The sequence below is a fragment of the Globicephala melas genome, chromosome 19, assembly GCF_963455315.2.
Source record: "Globicephala melas chromosome 19, mGloMel1.2, whole genome shotgun sequence".
In the NCBI taxonomy this organism is placed as follows: Eukaryota; Metazoa; Chordata; class Mammalia; order Artiodactyla; family Delphinidae; genus Globicephala; species Globicephala melas.
Genome location: NC_083332.1, coordinates 60,122,107 through 60,132,597, shown reverse-complemented (window position 1 = coordinate 60,132,597; position 10,491 = coordinate 60,122,107). Strand labels below are relative to the sequence as shown.

The window sequence follows — 10,491 nt, the reverse complement described above, 5'->3', positions numbered from 1 at the left end:
TATATATATGTTTTTTCCCCTGGGGGAGGGACAACTATAGTTTTTCTTTAAACGTTTGCTTATTTCTTTAAAACAAGAAGCGACATATCGAGGGGCAGAGGGCTCTTCTTAAAAAACAGAAGCCAAGAAAAAGAGTTACTGTCGTCCAGATTTCACCTCAGCGTGAAATGAAGAGTGAAAAGAGAAGGATTAGCCAAGAAATAAAAAAGAAGAAAAAAGGATTAAGAATCATCCATACTTTAAATTTAAAAAAAAAAAAAAAAAGGCTGGAGATCCCAGGCTCGTTTCTGTCTGTATTTGGAAGATATTCTCCAATCCCAATAAAATACTCATGCGATTTTATTTCTAGTTGATACAATATTAAAGGCCATGTACAAATGTTATACATTTTTATTTTTGTTCTTTTTTAGGAAAAAATACACAAAAGGCAAAAACATCCTCAAATTGTCATTTTTATACAGTGCAGAAGGAAATTTAAAATACGTGTCACAAACGCTGCACCCCAGCAGCCAAAATGCTAAAAAAAAGGGGGGGCCTTCATTTTATATATATATTTATTTATTTATTTATATAAAACATATGGAAATTTGTCTTTACACAGATCGGACTTAGTTTCAAATTTACAATGATACCTAAAAAAATCTACGCGGCAAATATTGCCAACAAAGTTACACCATTAATACTGATAAACGGAGGAGCCTATGCGGTGTTTCGATTATTAGGGAAAGAAAGTAGAATAAATAACAGGATGAGCCTTGCTATCGTTTCTTTAAAAGTGCCTTAACCTTTCTGCGTCACCGCAATCCTGAATCCGAGCGCTCAGCGGGCCTTCCCGGTCCCCGCGGCGCCGTGTTTTCCTCACTCTCCCACCAGAAGGTTTACAGTAGAGATCAGGAGACAGCCAGGTCTCGGGAGAAAAACACCGACCAAAAAAGTCAAAATAAAGTTAGAAACCAAACCAAAAACACTGAAGAGAAGGATGGAGAGGAAGGCGGAGGGGGAAGGCAGCGGAGGCCCGAGAGCCGCCGCTTCTGGGCTCCTGGTTTCTTTCCTAAGACGAGCAGTGGCTTCAGAAATGCAAGTTGTTCGCACCTGTGGTTGGCTGGAGGCCTTCTGAGGTGGGGAGGGAGAAGGCGATTTCTTGCCCCCCCCTTCCCTGCAAAAAGATGGCTCTGAAAGGAGACGCGCATTCCAAGACGTTCTTTCAAAAAAAATTAAAAAAGATAAATACTCAACCAAAAAATAAAAGTATCTGATGATGACGGTCTCACACGTTTGCCTTTCTCCTTCCCCGACTTTTGCCATTGGAGGGGAAGAGGGGGAGAGACCTCAGCAGAATGCTTGTTTAGATGTTGAGGGTTTTTCCCCAACACAGCACCTTCTCAGCCGGTTTCAATAGGATCAAAAATAGATATTTATTTTTCAACAGCTGCAGTCAGATCAGGCCCCACCACCACCATGTTAAAGAAACTGTTGAGCGGGTGGCGGGGAGGTGCCGACAGCGGGGCTCCGTCGTTGCCTCGGGGATTCCTTTCCCGAATAATCCGGTCGGGGAGGGGTCAAACCCTTTTCTTCTGCCGACGGTTATACCTCGAAAATAAAGCAGTTTCTGGCGATGGGTTCCGAAGTCCCAGTGCTCGGCCAGCCCCTGCCCGGAGGGCCCCGGGGGCTGTGGCCTCACATCACGCACGGCTTGATGTCTTGGTAGGTGACCTGCTGGTGGTAGTAAGAGCCGCCGCCGGCTGAGTGCATGGACGAGGATGCCATTGTGTTGAAAGAGAAGACGAACTCCTTTCGGTCACACATGCTGGGCGACTGCGAGTGATACCGCGGGATGCCTGCAGGGCAGGGCGACAGGAAAGGGGACGTTAAAGGGTTAGCCTCCGGAGGCCAGAGTTCCAGGTGGAGAAGCACCTTTGCCCGAGGGGTGCACGGGGCAGGCTTGCCCGGCTCGGGCGCAGGGCTGGAGGCCTCTCCTCCACAGCGCCTCCCCATGTCTGAGTTCCCGGTCTCCGTAGGGCCGGCGCCCAAAGGGAAGATCCCCAGACACTGGCAAGGATCCCTGCTCCCCTGAGCGCCTGCTGGCTGGGCCTCTCCCACCTTGGACACCGAGCCTGGGCCGGGGCCTTCCAGAGGCTGACGGGGGAAGTGGTGAGAGGGGCCGAGATGCGCCAACAGAGAAGGTCCAGCGGCCTCCACTTTCAGGGCAGCCTGGGGCCTGTGCCTGGGGCTGGGCAGCCACCTTCCAACCCCAAAGGCTGCGGTGGCCCCAGAGCAGCCAGCCAGGCCGGCAGGGGCCAACACGGGGGCCAAGGGTGGCTTCTCCAGAGGAAGGACCCTTTGAGAACCGAGCCTCTGGGACAGCTGGAGCCCGCCTGGAGGTCGAAGCCGCCCAAGCTGGGCAACCCGGTGCAGAGGGCCCCTCCAGCCTCCAGGCCCGGCTCCTCCCCCCACAGGCTGCTGACAGCTGACTCCTGGCAGGCCCCTGCTTGGATCACTCCAAGCTCTTCTCAGAACCAGGCCCAGAAGGCTGCTAGCGGGTGCCGAGATGGAGGGTTCAGAGGGGAAGATTGCTGTGCACCTTCCTGCTCGGAGGATTGGGGGTGGGGCGGTACCTGGAGACCTGAAAACCTGGCTCCTGAGAAACAGGCTGTGTGGGGGGCCTGCAACTCTCACCCTCGATCGGGTCCCCTCTCTGCCTCTGTCACCACAAAATGCCCCGACTCAATGTTCGCGTGGCCCAGGCCTGATTCCTGAAAGGCCGGGCTCTGAGCCTCTGAGCAGGCGTGCAGCCCGGCCGGCTTTGGGCCTAACTCTTCCGTCCTGCCCGGCTCGGAGCAGAGGCGGCTCTCCCGCAGCTTTTCTGGGGCGAGTGGGGAGAGTGAGCCAGCTGTCCGGGGCTGGGCCTGGCTCCATCCCGGGAACTTGCTGAGGTGTGAGGGGGCTAAGGGACCTGAGAGGACTTAGAATATTGGAGTCTAATAAAGTCTTTTTGGTGAGGACGGGGCCTACCTGGCCAGGCTGGGGCAGCCAGCAGCTGGGAGTTGAAACAGAAAAGGAGAGAAAACGACATCTTAGTCTATACTGGAGGCTCCAGGCTGCACTCGCGTCTCAAATGGGGGGAGGTGGGGCTGAGAGGCACCCTGGGGAGCTTGGCACCGCACAGAAGTGGCCGCAGGCTGTGGCCCAGGGCGGTCAGCAGCTTCTGGGGGCTGGGTCTGCAGTGCACTCACAGATGTGCTCCCCTCAGGACTGGGACAGTTCAACCTCCCCACTCACCTTGCAGCTCAGCTGGGGTGTTGTGACTGTTCTGGTGCAGATACGGCTGGTCCAGGGAATGCGTGGAGAGGCTGCCGGACAGGGGGTTGGCCGCGGGGTTGCAGGGGGACAGGGGCTGCTGCTTGATGTAGGAGGCGCTGCTGTTGAGCGCCGCGGAGGCGGAGGGCGGCCAGGCGGCCGCCGAGCCTGAGTAGACGGCGTGGGGCTCCATGACCCCACCGGCGGCCGCGGGCAGCAGTGGGGAAGCAGGCACCGAGCTGTCGTGGTGCGGGTACTCGCCGGCCGCCGCGGCGCCGCAGCTGCCCATGTACGAGTGGCCACCGTTGGCGGGCAGGTGGGGCACCGAGTGGCTGGGCAAAGCCATGCCGTCCACGTTGCCCGGCAAGTGGCCGTTCATCATGCCCAGACCTCCCTCCAGCGCCAGGCTGTTGGGCGGGCACGAGAGGCCGCCGGCGGAGCCCTGGAAGCTGTAGGTGTCCGGGAGGTGGTTGAAGCCGAGCCCGTTCATCATGCTGTACATGGGCTTGAGCGCCTGGCATTTCCTTCGGAAGCCGCGCGGCCGCCGCCGAAAGGAGCCCTCCTCGAACATGAACTCACTGGCCGGGTCGATGGTCCAGTAGTGGCCCTTGCCCGGCCGCCCGAGGCCCTTGGGCAGCTTGATGAAGCACTCATTGAGCGAGAGGTTGTGGCGCACCGAGTTCTTCCAGCCCTGGTAGGAGCCGCGGAAGAAGGGGAAGCGGCTCTGCAGGAACTGGTAGATCTCGCTGAGTGTCAGGCGCTTGGTGGGCGAGCTCTGGATGGCCATGACGATGAGCGCGATGTACGAGTAGGGCGGCTTCTCGGGGCGCCGGATGCCGGCGTTGGTCTTCTTGGCCTTGGACGGGCCGGACGACGCGGGGTCCATGGCCGCGCCGCCTCCCCCGCCGCCGCCGTGCGGTGGCTGCTGCTTCTCGGGCGCCGAAGACATCGGGTGGCTGCTGCCGCCGCCGCCGCTGCCGCTGCTGCTCTGCGCCGCCGACGAGCCGGGAGGAGGAGGAGGAGGAGGAAGAGGAGGGGGAGGGGGAGGAGGGCAAGGGGGAGGGGGCTGCGCGCGCGGGGCTGGCTGCACCTCTGCCGTCATCGGCGGCCACTTCTCCCGAGCGAGCCTCGGCGCGCCCTCCCCCGCCCGCTCGCTTGCTCGCTCGCTCGCTCGCTCGCCCGTCCTCCCCGAGGAGCTGATGGATCCGCGGGCGGTTGGCGCAGAGCCCCCTCTCTCTCCAGCTGCCTCCTCCCCCCACCTACTCTCCTCCCTCTTTCCCTCTCGCCCTCCCACAAGGGAAGGAGCCGAGCAGAGGCTGAGAGCAGGCTCTCTGCAGCCTGGGCGGAGGCCGCTAGGAAGCCCCCCACCGGTTTTGCGGGGGAGGCACCACCTCTCGGGCCGGTGGCCGTGCGCCCCCGCGGGGAGCAGCGCTCGGTCCCCACCACCCGCGGCGCTCGGCTCCACGACTCCAGCCGAGGCCGCCCTCTCTGCCTTGTCTCTCGGCGGCGTCTCGCGGGCCGGCGTAAGACCCTCCAGGAGTTCCCTCCCCTCCCTGCCCCCCTCCGGCCCCCGCGGTGGTGGGCGCTTAAAGGGCCCCCACCTTCGCCTCCCAGCGTCCGCCTGCAGAACCCGCCCCGCCTCCACCAACCTGGCGAGCAAGTGTTAAAGCGCCCTCGGCCCGCGGTTCAGCCCAGCTGCGCGCAGGCCCCCCGCCTTCCCTGCCCGGCCCGCGAGGAGGAAAACGCACCCCGGGTCCCGGGCCTTCCCCGACGCGTACTGCTCGGTGGCAAATCGCAACTGCAGTGGCGGCCGTGGCCGCCGGGTCGTGACCATCGCGGACGCAGCCGGTTCGGCTACGGGTCCCCGCGGCCGGCGGGCGTGTGTTCCCGCGAGGGACCGCCTACCCACTCTCCCCGCCCCGGGAAGGACTGCGCCGCGCCCGGGACTTTTCGGACTCGCCCAGCCCGGCGCGAGCGGGCGGGCAGCCGATGGAGCCGAGCGCGGGCGGAAAACGAAAGCGCAGGGCGGGTCGCTGCCGCTTTGTCTCCGGCGCCGCAGGCTGTTCGGGGAGCGAGTGAGAACCTCTGGCCTTGCGGAGACCAACATCTCACGGGCTTCCCGAACAGGCGGCCACGCTCATTCACTTACTTGTGCACTCGTGCACACACATGCATACACTGATGCACATGCAAACCCGGTAAATTTCGCAGACTCAGACGTGCAAACTCACACCCACGCGTTCGTTCCCACTCACGCGCACACGGCGCTCAGGCATGTGCGTGCCCACTCGTGCGCTCACTCACGCGCACACAAAAGGCCCACAGGAGCTTCAGTTCGCACCTACTCCCACTCATGTGCACACTAGCCACGCTGATCTGAGCTCACACATAACTCAGTTGACCGCCCCCCCCCCCAGCATACACACTGAAAACCCGCCTATTTGGCCCCGCAGTCCGTGTCCCCGCTTCCCAAGAGCAGGTTCCGATTTCTCGCAGATGGTAAAGGCCCTGGCAGGAAGTTTATACGGTTCAACGTAAACACATTCTGGGGGATTCTTTAATAATAATAATAGAGAATTCCGCGTGCGCGGGGGGAGTTGGCCTAATGCCCCTGTGGGCTCGGCCTGCCGCCGCCGCGGGGGCCTCTGACATTGAGCGCCAGGCCAGGTTCCGGAAAGCAGTCTGCGCGGGCGGGGAGCATGGGCCCGGGCGGCCCTCGCGCGCCGGGCTGCCCGCAGCGGGGGGCTCGCACGCAGCCTTACCCCGCCAACCTCCCGGCGCTGGGGTGCGGGCTAGGACGGGGTAGGGGGGACGGTGGCGCCGAGCGCAGGATGGCGCAGGAGCCGGGCGCAACGCCGCACGCGGGGACCCAGGTGAGTGCTGTTCGCTCGCAGACTTCGGAGGAGGGAGGCGAGGGGTGTTTTCGCGGGTCGTCGCCAGGAGCCAGGACGCCGTGCTGCGGCGCGAGCTGGGGCGAGAGGCGTGTGCCGGGCTCGGAGTGTGGCCCCGCGGCGCTTTTCAAAGCCCACCGGCCTCTCGGGTTTCTCGGGCCTCCTTGTCAACCCGCTGACGCCCCTCCTCGCTCCGACGCCTTCAGCTTCGGCGGTGGACGCCCCGTCGCCTTCGGGACGCCTGGCACGTCCATGCGAGGAGCTGGGGGTCTCGGCGGCGTAGCCTGCCCTGGCGGAGCGCGCTCGCGGGAGACTAGAAAGCCAGCTTCTCTGCGCTGCGCTTTCGCTCGGCTCCCCCGGCCTCGGCTCCGCACGCAGGCAGGGGTCGGTCGGCAGGGGAAGGGTGAGTGTGGGATGTGACCGCGTCGTGTGCGGTTGTCTTCGCGCAGGTAGACGCGCGCTGGCAGACCCACTCCCACTTCCCAGAGCCCACCCAGCATCCACCGACCGCAGGCATCCTGAGCACCGCGCACAGCCTCGGCCTCCATACGTCAGAGAACACCCCTCACACAGCTCAGGCGCCCCAACCCTTGCACGAGCGCTCTGGCCTGCCCACCGCCGAGGACACACTTTCGGTTACGTGCACACACTCCTGCGCTGCGCGTTCGCCCACGCACAGCCCGCCGCACATGCACACGCAATCGCACGCACGGCCGCTCCACTCGCGCGCGCACACGTCCACGCACACGCAATCTCACATTTCTCTCTCCATCACTTTTTTTTTTTTTTTTTCCCCCCGCCAGACGGCAGCTGCAGGGTAGGAGGCCCCGCGGCGCTGGGAGGGAAGTTCCCGAGAAGGGGTCGCTACTACCAGCTGCCGGGAGCACATCTGGCCTTTAGAAGAGAGGCTATTGGGGGAGGTTGCCCCACTCCCAAGGCAGCGAGGGGTGCAACGCAAAGCCCCGAGGCTCCCAGAGAGTGATAGTAACCCCTCCCTTTCTCTCGCTCCTCCCCCACTGACAGGACGCTCCAAAATGAGGGGGCTCTATAGAGCATGAAGTTGGGGCCCCTTTTTCCAGTAGCCCCCTTCCCTCTTAGGCCCTCTCTAGTTGGGAGAGGGCTACAGATTCCGTCTTCAGCTAACCCACAGATCAGTTTCCCTCACTCCTGCCCATCACTGTTTCTCAGCGGCTCCCTTTGCAGGCTCCTGTGTGTTTTGGGGTGGGAAAGCTCCGGCCTTCCTGGGAGGAAGTGTGGAGTCAGGGCCCCGCCTGGCCTCCACTTACCCCGAGGTCTAACAGTAGAATAGACTTTGCCGGGGAAGGCCAGCAGTTGCTGTGCCCAGGGAGAGGCTGAACGGCCTCCGAGCCTCAGGAATGCGGCAGACAGAGGCTCTCCCCCAACCCCGCATCTCCACTGGGGCAGGAGGTAAAGTGGAGGGGAATGAGTTCCAGCTGTGTGATTTGGAGGTTCCCCCCCCCACCCAGTTCTGGAAAGAGCCACAGCCATGGCAAGGAGGGCTTTCCCAGGTGGCCGGAGACTAAGCTCTCGCCTCTTAAGATGCCCTGAGAGGTCGCTCCTGATCCTGTCTTTGGGGGATGGAGAAACCGAGGCCCTGGCCTGGGTCGGCCAGCGCTGCCGAGCGAGCATCTCTCTGTGGTTTGCTCCGCCTCCAGGGGCTGACTGTCATCGAATTTTACCCTCCCAGATGCCTCGTTACAGGCCGAGAGTGGAGAGAGAGGGGTGTCTAGAGATGCTTCTGTTGCCCCCTACCCCTGGCTTTCCAGGCTCAAGGGCCCTGAGACCCACTGGAGAACTGACGGTGATAAAATAATAACCACCGCCACACACACATGATGATAATAGGATTTATCGATTGCCGGCCATGCACCCGGTATTGAGCTAAGACTTATAAACGCCTCTCAGATGTTCTTGATGTTTCTCTGGGCTGTGAATCCCTTTGATAAACTGTTGAAAACTAAAACCCTACACCCACCCCTTCCAGAGGAAAGATACCTGCGACATTTGTAGAATGATTTTCAAGGTTTCACCAAATGCCTGGAGCCCCCCCGTGAATCCCCAGCCTCCCATCCACGAAGCCAGGACTGTGGTTAAACACCCCAAGGATACTTGTCTAACCTTCACAGATGACCCTACCAGGTCAATATTATCCCCCCCTTTACAGATGGGCTCAGTGACATTGCCCCACGTCCTAGGTCACGCTGCAGAGGCAGGACACAAATCCAGGTCTGAGCAGGACCGGGGTTAAGCCTCCGGAGCACAGGGCAGAGACTGTCTACATGCAGACTCACAACCGTGGTCCGAATTTGAGTCCAGCCTCCACTATGTAGTGATGTTGCCTAAGCCATTTATGCATTTGTTCCTTGTCTTTTTTTGGCAGGGAGTGGGAGGGTGGGATTTATTGGGTGATTTTTTTCCCCAGCTTTATTGAGAGACAATTAACTCATCGGGTAGGTTTCAGGTGTGCAGGGTGTTGATTTGATACATTTATATGTTGCAAAATGACACCATCCCATCACGTAGTTACCATTTCTTTCTTTTCTTTTTTTTGGGGGGAGTGAGAACGTAAAAGATCTCTCTTAGCAACGTTTAAGTATATGATACAGTGTTGTTAGCTGTAATCCCCACGCTGTAACTTAGTGTCTTCATCTAAAAAATGGGACGAATAATGGCGTCTGTTTCTTAGGGCTGTTGGGAGGATTGGACAAGACTGTGCAGAGAAAGACAGGCTCTCCAAACAGACAGAAACAAACAAAACCCCCAGGGGCCCAGCTCCAGGGACTGTCGGAGAAAACGCAGACAGGGATTCGGGCAGCTCTCTGCTCTTAGCGCAGAGATCTATCAAGAACACCCACCCATCCCAAATCCAATCTGCGCTCCAGCGCCGGCCCCAGGAACCCCAAAATGGGGAGGGGGGTGTAAAAACAGACACGCCTGCCATGTCTCCCACTCCCCGAACCCAAGGTATTTTTACTGGCTAATTGCTTAAGTGAAGCCGCCCGGGCCGAGAGCGCGCCGTAACCCGAGCAGGGAACCAGATCCAGCTCGGATTGTGCCCGGGCCGGCAGCGCGGGCGCGGGCGGGGGCGGGGGCGGGGGCGGCCGCCGACCACCCACCGCGAGGGCAGCCGCCCTGCTCTGCATTAGCGCCGGCCCGCACCTCCCTCGTCCCCGCTCCCTCGAACCCCTTCCCCGGCGACGTCCAAAGGCGACAGAAGGTAGCGCGGGCCGGGCCCCAGACCAAGGTGGGCGTTTGGCAGTAAAGGAAGCCTCTTGGCTTGCGGACGTCGGTGGGGGATTAGGGGTGCGAGGTTTGTGGTGAAAATGCGGCCCTGGGGACAGGAGACTGTGGGGAGAAGCGTCAGAGTCAGGAGGAGAGGGCACCCTCTCCCCAGTTACAGGGCGATCTGTGCACAGAGTAAGTGGGGTATTTCTCTGCAGACTCTGGAGGTGCACACGTATCGCGCGTGCCAATGTGCAGAATATTGTCCAGAGAGCAGGAACTATAGAACTGGAGAGGCACCGGGTGGTGCCCCGTAAGTGTGATCGTGTCAGGTGGGTGTACAATGTAAGGCCTGTGTGCACGGAATAGCACAAGGTGTGCAAATATAACTGTTTCCTGTGCTGAACATTGTTAGGGTGTGGGTACCGCATAGTGGCTTCATGCGTAATGAATGTTTTAAGATGTGAATAATATGACACGTTGTGTGTGCAGAATATTTGAGGGCAATGAGAAGTGTCCTGTACACCAAATATTCTGAAGTGTGTGTAGCATGTAGCAGGTTACGCACGCTGGGGTGTGTACAGCATCACGTATTCTGGACAGAATACTGTAGGCTCTGCGGACCATATGATATAGAACTACGTGGACGGTTGTAAGGTGTGTGCGTGATATAATGGGTTGTATTGGACATGATATAGTGGTTTCACACGCACATCGTAAAGTACGCCGCGGTGCCTGTGCGCACCCGGGCAGCGTTTCGCAAGGAGAGGGGTCTGCGCTGTGACGCTGTGTCTGCCCAAGCGTCAGGCAGTGCGTTTGCAGTGGAGCATGGTGGCGTGAGTAGAACACCGTCAGGAGGTCTGCACGCAGCCAAGCATGCAATAATGAAAGTACAGAGCTCACACATCCGACGGTCATGGAGGCCTGACCTTGTGCCCTCGCTAGGCACCTCAAGGCCACCACTCGCTCAGTAACCCCCACCATAACCCTGGGAGGCAGGTTCTGTTCTGATCTCAGGTCCCAGGGAAGTGAGTGATTCTCCTACTCTGTTTTTGTAGTG

At 59.7% G+C, this 10,491-nt stretch overlaps 1 protein-coding gene across 1 annotated transcript; it reads right to left on the bottom strand.

The window, feature by feature from the left end:
• Positions 1-324: 324 nt before the first annotated feature.
• Positions 325-4,819, bottom strand: FOXF1 (forkhead box F1). The gene is made up of 2 exons (XM_030849119.2): positions 3,280-4,819; positions 325-1,838 (listed from the first exon to the last, which is right to left on the bottom strand). The coding sequence occupies exons 1-2, from the start codon at positions 4,397-4,399 to the stop codon at positions 1,678-1,680; spliced, it is 1,281 nt and encodes a 426-aa protein (XP_030704979.1). The 5' UTR covers positions 4,400-4,819; the 3' UTR covers positions 325-1,677.
• Between the last annotated feature and the right edge of the window lie 5,672 nt (positions 4,820-10,491).